This window comes from Tachypleus tridentatus, chromosome 2 (assembly GCF_004210375.1).
Source record: "Tachypleus tridentatus isolate NWPU-2018 chromosome 2, ASM421037v1, whole genome shotgun sequence".
NCBI classification, from domain to species: Eukaryota; Metazoa; Arthropoda; class Merostomata; order Xiphosura; family Limulidae; genus Tachypleus; species Tachypleus tridentatus.
Window position 1 is genome coordinate 154,283,009 of NC_134826.1, and position 15,324 is coordinate 154,298,332.

At 32.9% G+C, this 15,324-nt stretch overlaps 1 protein-coding gene across 2 annotated transcripts in view; it reads left to right on the forward strand.

The window, feature by feature from the left end:
• LOC143245400 (sodium- and chloride-dependent glycine transporter 1-like) overlaps positions 1-15,324 on the forward strand; it is a 33,246-nt gene that overhangs the window by 12,522 nt on the left and 5,400 nt on the right. For both annotated transcript variants that reach the window (XM_076491695.1, XM_076491694.1), the window contains 11 exons: positions 482-613; positions 1,888-2,031; positions 4,524-4,680; positions 4,781-4,913; positions 5,320-5,454; positions 7,191-7,294; positions 11,629-11,753; positions 12,292-12,404; positions 13,722-13,853; positions 14,003-14,102; positions 14,408-14,514. In XM_076491695.1, coding sequence (XP_076347810.1) covers positions 508-613; positions 1,888-2,031; positions 4,524-4,680; positions 4,781-4,913; positions 5,320-5,454; positions 7,191-7,294; positions 11,629-11,753; positions 12,292-12,404; positions 13,722-13,853; positions 14,003-14,102; positions 14,408-14,514 — 1,356 coding nt within the window. In that variant the 5' untranslated portion in view covers positions 482-507. The remainder of the gene's footprint in view (positions 1-481; positions 614-1,887; positions 2,032-4,523; positions 4,681-4,780; positions 4,914-5,319; positions 5,455-7,190; positions 7,295-11,628; positions 11,754-12,291; positions 12,405-13,721; positions 13,854-14,002; positions 14,103-14,407; positions 14,515-15,324) is intronic.

The following is a 15,324-nucleotide window of genomic DNA, read 5'->3' on the forward strand; positions in this document are numbered from 1 at the left end:
ATATTAATATTTGTTCTGCAGCTGTCAATTTTTGTTTGTATTAATATTTATCATTCGAACTTGTCAATCTGTGATTACTTACTGTGTGATTTGTCTATTAAAAAACAAAAGATAAATGAAAATTTTGACAAACACTTTTCTGAACTTAAAGTAGATATGAAACTGATGGTTTTAACGTTATATGGGAGTGTTTAAGAAACATTTGAATAGCAACATTCCAGAATTTGTAACAATTGTAGCAGTAAAGGATACCTTGGATAAGGCAAAAGGTTCGTTCTATAAGCAAGCAGCCACGGTAGTGTTACTGATAACTTGGCTGAACCTTGATCTTAATTTATCTGAAACTATTTTAAAATCAGTTTTGATATTTCTATGTTGAAATATTTAGTTAACAGAAATGTGTCGCTAAATTTCCTGGAAATTTGGTACATGAGATGTTTTTTTCTATGATTGATTTTTAAATTAAACTTCTATATTTCAGGCGCTTTTCTTATTCCATACACCATTATGCTGTCTTTCGTGGGCTTACCACTATTTTTCTTAGAGTTGGCTTTTGGTCAGTTTGCCAGTGAAGGGCCAGTTACGATATGGAAAATAGCCCCAATATTTCAAGGTAAGGTCATACGAGTTTCGTCAGCTTACATAAATCCCTTTCCCTCTTCGATGAAGTACAACAACGTTATATATGTATATATATAAAGCACAAAAATTTGTGTTTGTCCGTATGTCTGTTATCTAACTACTCCTCGGTTGCTGAGCCAATCTTAACCAAACTTTGTGGGATGATAATTTAGAAAAAGGACATGCTAATGAGGAGTTAACAACCCCTTTCACCCTAATTACTACGGTTATTGGGCTTTTGTTATCCTTGACATAAAGTAACGTTCACTACTTTCATAGATTGCGTCACATCCTTACACAAAAATATCAACCATTCCACAACACAACATACAGAAAATGTGAAGCGAAACCACACAAACGTCATATGTATGTATGTATATATCAGAGAATGCAATAGAACGTTCTATAGAGGAATTAAATGAAAAATGTGCCACCACTATTGCAATAACACATAAACTCAGCTGAAGTATCTACTTCAAGAACCATCATAATGATGATAAGAAGAGCCTTTTCTTGAGTTATACCCAGTTTCTACTTTGATCCCTGACCTTTCAGTTTTGACCCGTAAGACAATGAATCTGAATAAATGAATTACTTGAAACACTGTGGAAGGACATTAATAATTGGGTGTTGAAAGTGGGTAACAGAAAGTACCTCTACAGCCACTATCTTCGCCGCTGCCTCTTGATACAAAGTTACCTGGCCATCCACGATGTATACCATGTTTTAAATATATATACATACTGAGTTTTAAGGTTTATACAAAACTGTCGGTGAGGTAGTAATGAATACTGTAATAATATGTTATGCTATAGATAAACTGTGTGAAAGCTATGATCTTTGTGTTATTTATCATAGCATCCACCCACATGTTATAAAGTTCATATTCCAAACTAAAGACTGGTGCGTTAGTTTCTATAAAATGTTACGAAGTTCTGTGAGTGAAATAATCATCCCAGTTTAGATTTTCCTCAGATAATCATCTATAATCCTACAATGTTTTAGTGACGTAACAGAAGAAAACTACGTGTAATTATTTATTTCCTGTAGTCGAGTGATTGTTTCAATAAATAAAGATAATTTTATAGTTTTTATGCTAATAGTTGAATTCTCCAGAAAAATATATTTTAGCAGAAACAAAATCATTTATCACTTTCTTCACAAAGTTTTTTTTTTTTTTCACTGACGACATAGGTAACTTCACTGGTGAGTAAATATATTATTTTCTTGGTTTTGTTGATATGTTTTACTTTTTGTATATGCCAGGTCTAGGATATGCCATGGTTTTGATATCCTTCCTGGTTGGTATCTACTACAACATGATTCTGGCCTGGTCTTTGTTCTACCTTATATCTTCTTTCACCAGCGAACTTCCCTGGAGCTCATGTGATAACTGGTGGAACACGAACGGTAAGATTTGATGAAAAGACATTATAAGATACTAGAAGTGTTCAGACAAAAGGAGTTTTCTTTCTCAAGGGCTGGAGATGAACTAGTTGTGGCACAAAGTTTCTTTTGGTCATTACGAGTTCGCTGCCAGCGACAACACGTGTAAAGTGCGCATTAAAGGATAGTATTTTCTCATTGCGAAAATAATATTAATTTCACATCTGGTGACTTCCATTCTTTGGATCCCGGCATGGCCAGGTAGATTAAGGCATTCGACTCGTAATTCGAGGGTCGAGGGTTCGAATCCCGGTCGCATCAAACATGCTCGCCCTTTCAGCCGTGAGGGCGTTATAATGTGTCAGTCAATCCCACTACTAGTTGGTAAAAGAGTAGCCCAGGAATTGGCGGTGGGTGATGATGACTAGCTGCCTTCCCTCTATCTAGTCTTACACTGCTAAATTAGGGACTGCTAGCGCAGATAACCCTCGTGTAGCTTTGCGCGAAATTCAAAAACAAACAAACAAATCATTTTTTGGTATTCGCGAGACAAAAACGGTGATGATTAGTGGTGCCAGACTGTCCATTCATGGGTGTGTGAGGGCGGGTGGCAAGAGGGGAAACTTGCCCTACTGTGGTGATTAGGGGTGTCAAACTGTCCATTCATGGGTGTGTGAGGGTGGGTGGCAAGAGGGGAAAGTTGCCCTATTATGGTGATTAATGGTGTCAAACTGTCCATTCATGGTTGTGTGAGGGTGGGTGGCAAGAGGGGAAACTTGCCGTACTATGGTGATTAGTGGTGTCAAACTGTCCATTCATGGGTGTGTGAGGGTGGGTGGCAAGAGGGGAAATTTGCTCTCCATTTCAGCAATTAATTTTTATCCAATTTACAATTTCACACTACTTTACCGACATCCGTATTCACTGTTGAGACACGTTCATTCAGATATGATTAGTGTTCAAAATAAAAATCGCGTTTCGTTTTGAGCATCTCATATTTTACAATGTTATGATATAATTTGTTTGATTGTTTTTTAATTTAGCGCAAAGCTAAACGAGAGCTACCTGCACTAGCCGTCCCTAAATTAGCAGTAAGACTAGAGGGAAGATATCTAGTCATCACCACCCACCGCCCACTATTGGGCTACTCTTTTACCAACAAAGTGGGATTGAACGTAACCTTATAGCGCCCCCACGGCTGAAAGGTCGAGCATGTTTGATGTGACTGGGATTCCAACCCGCGACCCTCGGATTACGAGTCGAGCACGTTAACCACATGGCTATGCCGGGCGGTTATGATATAAAGTGGCATTCTTTCATTAAAGGGCGATTGACTCGCACTCTGAGGATCGCATATTCGAGTCCTCATTCCATCAAACATTCTCACCCTTTTCAGTCGAGGGGGATTTATTATATGACAATCAATCCCACTATTTGTTGAAAAAAGAGTACCACAAGAGTTGGCGGTGGGTGGTGATGACTGTCTGCCTTCCCTCTAGTCTTTCACTACTGAATTAGCGACAGTTAGTGCAGATAACTTTGCGCGTTGTTCAAAATAAACCAAACTTTCATTGAATCTGAAGAGTTTTAAAAATATATACAGAAAAATAAAGTTAAAACAGAGAAAAGTGATAGAATAGTTTTTAAAAATATACACAGACAAATGGTGCTAAGACAGTGAAAAGATAAGATAACGTTTATAATACTGAGAATTACTGATGACATCATTGACATAAAGATATAATACGAATATTTGTAGCTAAACGGTAAAAACTGAATAACGCTTTAAAGATAAATAGATAGGTAACCTGGAGCCAAACCCGCGACTTTCGGATTACGAGTCGAGTGTCTTAACCACCTGGCTGTGGTAGTTAAACAGTAAGAACTGTATAATATTTCGATGGTATCTAAATAGGTAAACTGGAGCCAGTAAGCCTAGTTTAGTGTTAATAATAACTAAATAGTTAAACAGTAAGAACTGTACAATGTTTTTGATATCTATATAGGTAATCTGGAGACAGTGAGCCTAGTTTAGTGTTAATAATAACTAAATAGTTAAACAGTAAGAACTGTACAATGTTTTGATGATATCTATATAGGTAATCTGGAGACAGTGAGCCTGGTTTAGGGTTAATAATAATTAAATAGTTACACAGTAAGAACTGTACAATGTTTTGATGATATCTATATAGGTAATCTGGAGACAGTGAGCCTGGTTTAGTGTTAATAATAACCAAATAGTTAAACAATAAGAACTGTATAATGTTTTGATGATATCTATATAGGTAATCTGGAGCCAGTAAGCCTGGTTTAGTGTTAATAATAATTAAATAGTTACACAGTAAAAACTGTATGATGTTTTTATGACATCATGATAGGTAACCTGGAGACAGTGAGTCTGGTTTAGTGTTACTAGGTGACAGTGTTTAGAATTATTAAAAAGTAAAAAACTTTGATTTACTGTATTTACGTTATTTAATACAATTTTTCTTTTTTTTTGTATGTTGATTTTTTAGCTTGTCGAAAATTTGACACCAAGAATTGTACAGCCCATGGAGGGAAAGTCACCTGGAATGGCACATGTATATTCAAAGAAATGGTTAGCCCTGAGGAATGGTTAATTGTGTCCAACTCCACAGACAACACGAAAATGGCCAGTGATGAATACTTCCAGTGAGTAGACATTACAATACACCAGTTACTTTTCCCAAAATTATCTAACTTTAGTAAGGTTTATGTGCTGAGATGTTAAAGTTTGATTCGTTGTTTATAGCAATTTCGTTCTGGAACTGACCAGTGGACTTCATGACCTCGGAGGAATCAAATGGCAGCTGGCTTTATGCCTTTTGGTTTGCTGGATCATCATCTTTCTTTGTCTTTTCAAAGGTGTAAAAAGTATAGGAAAGGTATTTAGTTCATTTTTAGTTAGTAAAACTGTTGTTTGATACAGTTAACACTAGAAGCAAGGTGTTGTTTGATACAGTTAACAGTAGAAGCAAGGTGTTGTTTGATACAGTTAACAGTAGAAGCAAGGTGTTGTTTGATACAGTTAACAACAGAAGCAAGGTGTTGTTTGATACAGTTAACAACAGAAGCAAAGTGTTGTTTGATACAGTTAACAGTAGAAGCAAGGTGTTGTTTGATACAGTTAACAGTAGAAGCAAGGTGTTGTTTGATACAGTTAACAACAGAAGCAAAGTGTTGTTTGATACAGTTACCAGCAGAAGCATGTTTTACTTCAACATTTTACTTATTTGAAACATAAAAGCTACAGTGGCCTGTTTTAAATACTTTCTACGTTTACCATAACAGGTTGTCTACTTCACAGCGTTATTTCCTTACGCTATATTGGTCATTCTATTAATCCGAGGAGCTACCCTACCGGGAGCCTCTGAAGGTGTGATGTTCTACCTTACTCCAGAATGGCATCGACTGAAGGAAGCTAAGGTCAGTTATGTAACTTTCAGGAAGGTTCGTATATATTGTATTTCTGAGGGTAAATCATGAAAAACTATGAAAGCTAAATCCCTGCTACCATGACATTTGTCATAGTAAGTAGTGTGCGGGTGATTAAAATTTAATTATTTGTACTGATAGTAAATACCCATTAATATATAATGTATATAACATTTGTCATTGTAAGTAGCCTATAGGATAACAATGTGTAATATGTTTTAAAGCTGTCCTGTATGCATTTTTTTAAAAGTTGAAAATAAAGGAAATATGTGCGTCATTTGGTGCAGATACAACAACTCGTCATTGTGCCTTATTCTAGTTATAATTTTGTGGCCAGCATTTGGTTGATTTATGTTTTCCAGGATGAACAGGTATCAATTTAAAATGGGATGTCAGATTTAATTTTTGATGAAAATGATATCACACTAAAAACCCTACCAGAAATAAGAATAGCAGTACCTTTCTTAGAATATCTTTCTATCTCTACTGACCTATATGTGTGTGTGTGTGTGTTTTCTTAGAGCAAAGCCACATCGGGCTATCTGCTGAGCCCACCGAGGGGAATCGAACCGCTGATTTTAGCGTTGTAAATCCGGAGACATACCGCTGTACTAGCGGGGGGCTTGACCTATATACGGAAACAAGTTTATAACCAAATTACTGGCTCTGTCAATGTTAACAACATATAATTCTTTTACTAAATTAATGTGTGTCACACAATACATTGATTATGTAAAAATGTCATGACTGGCATGTGCCGCACAGTACAGTATGTTGGTTACATGTGTTTTAAAATATTTTTAGTAGATACCTTGTAAAACTTATGTTTAATTTTCATGTCTTGCCCTGATTACATGTGTACTAAAGCACATTAAGTAGATATCTTGTGAAACGTATGTTTAATTTCAATATTTGGCCCTGATAACATGTTATGTTAAGTAGGTATCTGGTGAAACATGTGTTTAATTTCAATGTTTGGCCCTGATTACATGTGATGTTAAGTAGATATCTGGTGAAACGTGTGTTTAATTTCAATGTTTGGCCCTGATTACATGTTATGTTAAGTAGGTATCTGGTGAAACATGTGTTTAATTTCAATGTTTGGCCCTGATTACATGTTATGTTAAGTAGGTATCTGGTGAAACATGTGTTTAATTTCAATGTTTGGCCCTGATTACATATGATGTTAAGTAGGTATCTGGTGAAACGTGTGTTTAATTTCAATGTTTGGCCCTGATTACATGTGATGTTAAGTAGGTATCTGGTGAAACGTGTGTTTAATTTCAATGTTTGGCCCTGATTACATGTGATGTTAAGTAGGTATCTGGTGAAACGTGTGTTTAATTTCAATGTTTGGCCCTGATTACATGTGATGTTAAGTAGGTATCTGGTGAAACGTGTGTTTAATTTCAATGTTTGGCCCTGATTACATGTGATGTTAAGTAGGTATCTGGTGAAACGTGTGTTTAATTTCAATGTTTGGCCCTGATTACATGTGATGTTAAGTAGGTATCTTGTGAAACGTGTTTAATTTCAATGTTCGGCATTGATAACATGTTATATTATGTAGATATCTTGTGAAACGTGTGTTTAATTTCAATGTTCGGCCCTGATAACATGTTATATTATGTAGATATCTTGTGAAACGTGTGTTTAATTTCAATGTTCGGCCCTGATAACATGTTATATTATGTAGATATCTATTGAAACGTCTGTTTAATTTTCAGGTCTGGGCTGATGCAGCTATGCAGATTTTTTTCTCTTTGTCCCCGTGCTGGGGTGGACTGATTACATTGGCTAGTTACAATCGTTTCCATAATAACTGTTTCAGGTTCGTAGTAGTTCGTGTGTAATTTATTACAGTTTAAACAAGAAAATGTTGTTATCGATGTGTTGTTTATAATGGTTTGTTTTTGCAAATTTTTTTATTGTTAACCATCTGTAAGTCATAACAATAGTTTTAATAAAGAAATTATTATAATCACATTTAATTTATAACTCGTTTATCAAAATATTATTGTTATCCATGCATAACTTGAACTAATTATTTTGAACAAAAACGTTTTTATAGAAATACTGTAAGAAACGTTCACCTACAGACAGACACGGTACTTTAAAACATTTAATCACATTTTTCTGTAACGATGTTAAATCTGTACTATATGTAATGTAGGGAAGCTAAATGTGATAAGAGGGAGGTAAAGTGTGAAATAAATGTTTATTTTGCAGTTGTAGGCCTACTTATAATAGGCTGATTATAAAAAACTAAGACGAAAACAACAGCAAGTTTATAATAATTTCACTTTCGTTGAGTGAAACAATAAATGTGGAGTTCTAAAGGTTGAATAGAAATAGAATATTCAAGTGGACATACGCTGTTATATCTCAGAGTGGACGATGAACTTTGGTTATGACTAAAGTTACTTAAGTGGCCATTACTTCTGATAACAACTAAAGTTAATTGGGCAGTGATTGTGTCTCATAGAAAAGCAGTCCAGATTGGATGATGAGTGTAGTAAAAACGAATAGTCTTACAGAAGGCATATCTTAATTGATACACTTTATACTTTACTAGCATGAAGCTCAGGTATTGAAACTGTATGTCATGAGTATTAATTAATTGTGAAGGTAAAGTCGCATGTAATATAAACACTCGATTTATTTTCTGGTGTGTAAAAGGCTACGCATAAAATCCTACAATCTCGCGTCCTTTTCAGATTATGACAACAAAATGTTCCCCTCATTTTTTGATAAATAATTCAACTTTAATATTAGATATTACAGATGGCGTTTTATTGTAAGTACCAAATATTATAAACAGTGTTTTTATTGTAAGTTCTGGCGATAAGAGATAGTGTTTTTATTGTAAGTACCAGGTATTACAGATAGTATTTTTATTGTAAGTACCACGTACTACAAATAGTGTTATTATTGTAAGTACCAGGTATTACAGATAGTATTTTTATTGTAAGTACCAGGTATTACAGATAGTGTTTTTATTGTAAGTACTAGGTATTACAGATAGTGTTTTTATTGTAAGTACTGGGTATTACAGATAGTGTTTTTATTGTAAGTACTAGGTATTACAGATAGTGGTTTTATTGTAAGTACTAGGTATTACAGATAGTGTTTTTATTGTAAGTACTAGGTATTACAGATAGTGTTTTTATTCTTAATACCAGGTATTACAGATAGTGTTTTTATTGTAAGTATCAGGTATTACAGACCGTGTTTGTATTGTAACTACCAGATGTTATATACAGTGTTTTTATTGTAAGTACTGGGTGTTAGAGATCGTGTTTTTATTGTAAATGCCAGGTGTTACAGATAGTGTTTCTATTGTAAGTATCAGGTATTACAGATAGTGTTTTTATTGTAAGTACTAGGTATTACAGATAGTGTTTTTATTGTAAGTACCAGGTATTACAGATAGTGTTTTTATTGTAAGTACCACGTACTACAAATAGTGTTATTATTGTAAGTACCAGGTATTACAGATAGTATTTTTATTGTAAGTACCAGGTATTACAGATAGTGTTTTTATTGTAAGTACTAGGTATTACAGATAGTGTTTTTATTGTAAGTACTAGGTATTACAGATAGTGTTTTTATTGTAAGTACTGGGTATTACAGATAGTGTTTTTATTGTAAGTACTAGGTATTACAGATAGTGTTTTTATTGTAAGTACTAGGTATTACAGATAGTGGTTTTATTGTAAGTACTAGGTATTACAGATAGTGTTTTTATTGTAAGTACTAGGTATTACAGACAGTGTTTTTATTCTTAATACCAGGTATTACAGATAGTGTTTTTATTGTAAGTATCAGGTATTACAGACCGTGTTTGTATTGTAACTACCAGATGTTATATACAGTGTTTTTATTGTAAGTACTGGGTGTTAGAGATCGTGTTTTTATTGTAAATGCCAGGTGTTACAGATAGTGTTTCTATTGTAAGTACCGGGTATTACATATAGTGTTTTTATTGTAACTACCAGATATTATATACAGTGTTTTTATTGTAAGAACTAGGTATTACAGATAGTGTTTTTATTGTAAGTACCAGGTATTACGGATAGTGTTTTTATTGTAAGTACTGGGTATTACGGATAGTGTTTTTATTGTAAGTACTACATATTGGAGATAGTGTTTTTATTGTCACTACCAGATATTATATACAGTGTTTGTACTGTAAGTACTGGGTATTACAGATAGTGTTTTTATTGTAAGTACTGGGTATTACAGATAGTGTTTTTATTGTTAGTACTGAGTATTACAGATAGTGTTTTCATTGTTAGTACTGAGTATTACAGATAGTGTTTTCATTGTTAGTACTGAGTATTACAGATAGTGTTTTTATTGTTAGTACTGAGTATTACAGATAGTGTTTTTATTGTTAGTACTGAGTATTACAGATTGTGTTTTTATTGTAAGTACTAGGTATTACAGATAGTGTTTTTATTGTAAGTACTAGGTATTACAGATAGTGTTTTTATTGTAAGTACTAGGTATTACAGATAGTGGTTTTATTGTAAGTACTAGGTATTACAGATAGTGTTTTTATTGTAAGTACTAGGTATTACAGATAGTGTTTTTATTCTTAATACCAGGTATTACAGATAGTGTTTTTATTGTAAGTATCAGGTATTACAGACCGTGTTTGTATTGTAACTACCAGATGTTATATACAGTGTTTTTATTGTAAGTACTGGGTGTTAGAGATCGTGTTTTTATTGTAAATGCCAGGTGTTACAGATAGTGTTTCTATTGTAAGTACCGGGTATTACATATAGTGTTTTTATTGTAACTACCAGATATTATATACAGTGTTTTTATTGTAAGAACTAGGTATTACGGATAGTGTTTTTATTGTAAGTACTGGGTATTACGGATAGTGTTTTTATTGTAAGTACTACATATTAGAGATAGTGTTTTTATTGTCACTACCAGATATTATATACAGTGTTTGTACTGTAAGTACTGGGTATTACAGATAGTGTTTTTATTGTAAGTACTGGGTATTACAGATAGTGTTTTTATTGTAAGTACTGGGTATTACAGATAGTGTTTTTATTGTAAGTACTGGGTATTACAGATAGTGTTTTTATTGTAAGTACTGGGTATTACAGATAGTGTTTTTATTTTTGGTACTGAGTATTACGGATAGTGTTTTTATTGTTAGTACTGAGTATTACAGATAGTGTTTTTATTGTTAGTACTGAGTAATACAGATAGTGTTTTTATTGTTAGTACTGAGTATTACAGATAGTGTTTTCATTGTTAGTACTGAGTATTACAGATAGTGTTTTTATTGTTAGTACTGAGTATTACAGATAGTGTTTTTATTGTTAGTACTGAGTATTACAGATAGTGTTTTCATTGTTAGTACTGAGTAATACAGATAGTGTTTTTATTGTTAGTACTGGGTATCACAAATAGTGTTTTTATTGTTAGAACTGGGTATCACAAATAGTGTTTTTATTGTTAGAACTGGGTATCACAAATAGTGTTTTTATTGTTAGTACTGGGTATCACAGATAGTGTTTTTATTGTAAATACCAGATATTATAGATAGTGTTTTCATTGTCACTACCAGATATTATATACAGTATTTTTATTGTAAGTACTGGGTGTTACATATAGTGTTTTTATTGTAAGTACCAGGTATTACAGATAGTGTTTTTATTGTAAGTACTAGGTATTACAGATAGTGTTTTTATTGTATGTACTAGGTATTACATATAGTGTTTTTATTGTAAGTACTAGGTATTACAGATAGTGTTTTTATTCTAAGTACTAGGTATTACAGATAGTGTTTTTATTGTAAGTACCAGGTATTATAGATAGTGTTGTTATTGTAAGTACCGGGTATTATCGATAGTGTTTTTATTGTCACTACCGGATATTATAGATAGTGTTTTTATTGTAAGTACCGGGTATTATCGATAGTGTTTTTATTGTAAGTACTGGGTATTACAGATAGTGTTTTTATTGTAACTACTGGGTATTACAGATAGTGATTTTATTGTAAGTACCAGGTATTACAGATAGTGTTTTTATTGTAAGTACCAGGTATTACAGATAGTGTTTTTATTGTAAGTACTGGGTATTACAGATAGTGTTTTTATTGTAAGTACCAGATTTTAGAGATTGTTTTGATTTTAGGGACTCGCTGATCATCACCTTTGGAAACTGTGGAACCAGCTTCTTCGCAGGTTTTGTCATCTTTAGTATCGTTGGTTTCATGGCTCACGAACTCGACGTTCCAGTATCTGAAGTAGCTGCACAAGGTAAAATCAGTTCTGTTTGTAAATAAATATACTTGTGTATACACATGACTATAAGCAAATGATAAAAGTAATAGGCACTCAGTATTTACTGCGTCGAAGTGTACGGCTTAACACTTAAGATATTAAATGTTTCAAAATGTCAACATTTTGGTTCAATACTACAGATACCCGATGTTTCAAAATGACAACATTTTGGTTCAATACTACAGATACCCGATGTTTCAAAATGTCAACATTTTGGTTCAATACTACAGATACCCGATGTTTCAAAATGACAACATTTGTCGGTTTGTATAATCAATGAAGGTTAGAATTACACTTTAAACAGTTCCGTAGCCTCACTCTTTCAGCAATAGTTATGTTTAGGAATTATTTATCCACTGCAACAAGAAGACTGGAGCTTTTATTATATATAATTACAACCAGGAAGATGTACAGTACATAGCCGAGGGTATGCACATTTCTACCGTAGATTATGATAAATCTTTTATGATATAGTGAATATATAAACGTTAACTTGTAAATATCTCTGTTGTAGGTGCTGGACTGGCATTTATTGCTTACCCAGAAGCAGTAGCTCGTCTCCCTCTATCCCCATTATGGTCGTTCTTGTTTTTCTTCATGCTCATGATCCTGGGGATGGGTACACAGGTAAGGTTCACGAGCACTAGACACAAAAGCTCTATAATGTACTTAAGCAAATAGAAATTGAACACTTACAGTTATTAACACTTAAACTCCTTTCATTTCAAATGGAAAAAGTGGGTACCTGATTAAATACTTCATACCTGTTCTGTTCTAGTATAGCTCACTTTGAAATAACACAGTGTGTTATATTTGTGTCAATAAAATTATATTAAGGACTTCATTCTTCTGCTGGTTTAGTATTGGTCATTGTGAAATAATACGGTTTTTATATGTATTTCAGGAAAATTTGTTGTTGTATTTTTACATTTCTACTGTCTGTATTTTCACGTAAGTAAGATTTAAACCATTTAAATGCAATGCTTCATATAAATAGAATTTCTATTTTATCTAATAGATAATATTATAATATATTAAATGCCTACATTATATTCAAACTAAGTGTTTTTCAATCATTACTTAAAAATTTAAGTAGTTTCTGTAAAGTTTAAAAATTCTGTTTCAGTACCTAAGCCGTAAATAAATCTGTATTGATGTTTATGGAAGTTAATGTGTTCTTTACTGATTTTATCAACCTGCTTTTCACTATTTTACTCATGTTTTAGAAGATATTAATAATTTACAGAATTGTTATTATAATTGTTTTTATATTGTGATAACCTGTTTTTTCATTGGTATTTTTTTATAACTGCTTGGAGAAAGTGATTTTACAACTAGCTCACCTAATAATAATAAAATATTTTATTTATTTCTTTAACGTCTCTACAAGTCTGAACACTTCTACACTATCATAAATTTTCGCAGACCAACATTACAAATGACGTTTACTGGTATAAAACAAATAAACTTAACTCGTACAAAATAACTACAATAGCAGACTAACTGGTTCAATCACTTTATTGAAATATCTTCACACTTCGCAACTATCTCATATTTATAATCGAGCTTCTAATGTACAAGATCAATTTAAGTTATTCTGTAGACGTTCTAGGCCTACCTTGTTACAACTCCTGATGTTAATGCCATCATAAAGTCTCTCCAACTAGCACTGAAATTACAATATTAAAAGTATAGCTTGTAACAGTATATTAGTATTGATATAGTCTTTGAGTTCCTTTAGAAAACTTCTTCCTATAATAAATAAATAATTGATACATACTAATTGTGCTATAATTTATACCCTTTTTTATTTGTATTGCTTAAATTCCATCATATCCTGAAATATTCCTATTTTTAATCCTATAATTATAGATTCACTTTAAGAAATAAAAAGAAGTACGAAATCATCGCTTCTTTTCGTATTTCTCATTTTTTTCTGCATAGTTTACCTTGATTGAGACTGTTGTGACAACGGTTGTGGATACTTGGCCGTACAGACTTAGACGTAACAAGCCTTACGTTCTCGGACTGATATGTTCTGTTATGTTTTTAATTGGATTAATAATCTGTACCGAGGTTCGTGGTTTCTTTCTTTTTAGTTTTAGAAACTAAATGAAAATTTAAGGTCGCTTAATTTTTGGAAGAGTTGAATATTTTGTATTTAGTTCGATCTGAAATCAAATTTATAATCCTTTATATGAGTTTCATCGTCTTTATTTTCATAGGGTGGTATGTACGTGCTTCAACTACTAGACAACTACTGTGCAAGTTTTTCTGCACTCTCCATTGGCATCATCGAAATAATTGTGATTGGTTGGTTGTATGGTAAGTTTATTATGATTGGCGAGTTCATAGTAAGCTTATGATGTTAGGATACATTTTAAACTGGCAGCAAGATTTCTTCAAAATAAGTAAGCACATCATTAGTGATTGTATTTCTGTTTTTATTGGAAACTGTCGAAAATATGATTATAAGTTTGAACACAAAGTTCACTACTTATTGTTTACATGCAAATTAAACTAATATCACTTTTTCTCAGCCTTGACTTGCACATAACTAAACAGTAAGATAATTCAAAGCTTGAACACCAGCAAATCTAGTTGTTTTTAAATAATTGTTGTTTCGAAAGGTATTGAACGCTTCCTCGATGATGTCAGAGTGATGCTTGGTCATTATCCGTATCACTACCAGTACTGGAAGTTCATATGGAAGTTTGTCACTCCATTCTGTATCCTTGTAAGTAAACATTTGTGATTTTATTAATTTTAATGAGATATCCCTGTGGCATTGTGGTATTCAATATTATGGGGTTTTACGATGAAATTTGACAGGTAGAACACAGACTTCTTGCAAATGCTTTTCAAAGAAAGTGTAAATATATACTTAAGAATAAATTGTTCTTAATATAAAACAGAAGAAAATAAAGTATATCTAAACAGTTTGTAAACACTACCATGTAGCCTAGGAAAAAATGCAGAATTTGTTTTGTAAATAATCATTGGTAACTTTCCTTTCCTAGATCACATAGTGGTGATGATCAACTGTTTATAACTCCCACCTTTAGTTCCCCACTCGTTCTGTTTATAATCTGTTGTTAAGTTTCTTTCCTAGACCACATAGTGGTGATGATCAACTGTTTATAATCCCCTTCTTTTGTTCCCCACTTGTTCTGTTTATAATCTGTTGTTAAGTTACTTTCCTAGACCACATAGTGGTGATGATCAACTGTTTATAACTCCCTTCTTTTGTTCCCCACTTGTGTTCTGTTTATAACATGTTGTTAAGTTCATTTCCTAGACCACATAGTGGTGTTGACCAACTGTTTGTAACTCTCTTCTTTTGTTCCCCATTGTTGTGTTTATAATCTTTTGTTAAGTTCCATTCCCTACCAGTTAGTGGTGTTGACCAACTGTTTATAACTCCCATCTTTTCTTTACTACTTGATCTGTTTATAATCTTTGGTGACATTCCTTTCTGAGACCACATAATAGTATTTACTTTCTGTTTATAACTCCCTTCTTTTGTTCACTACTTAATCTGTTTATA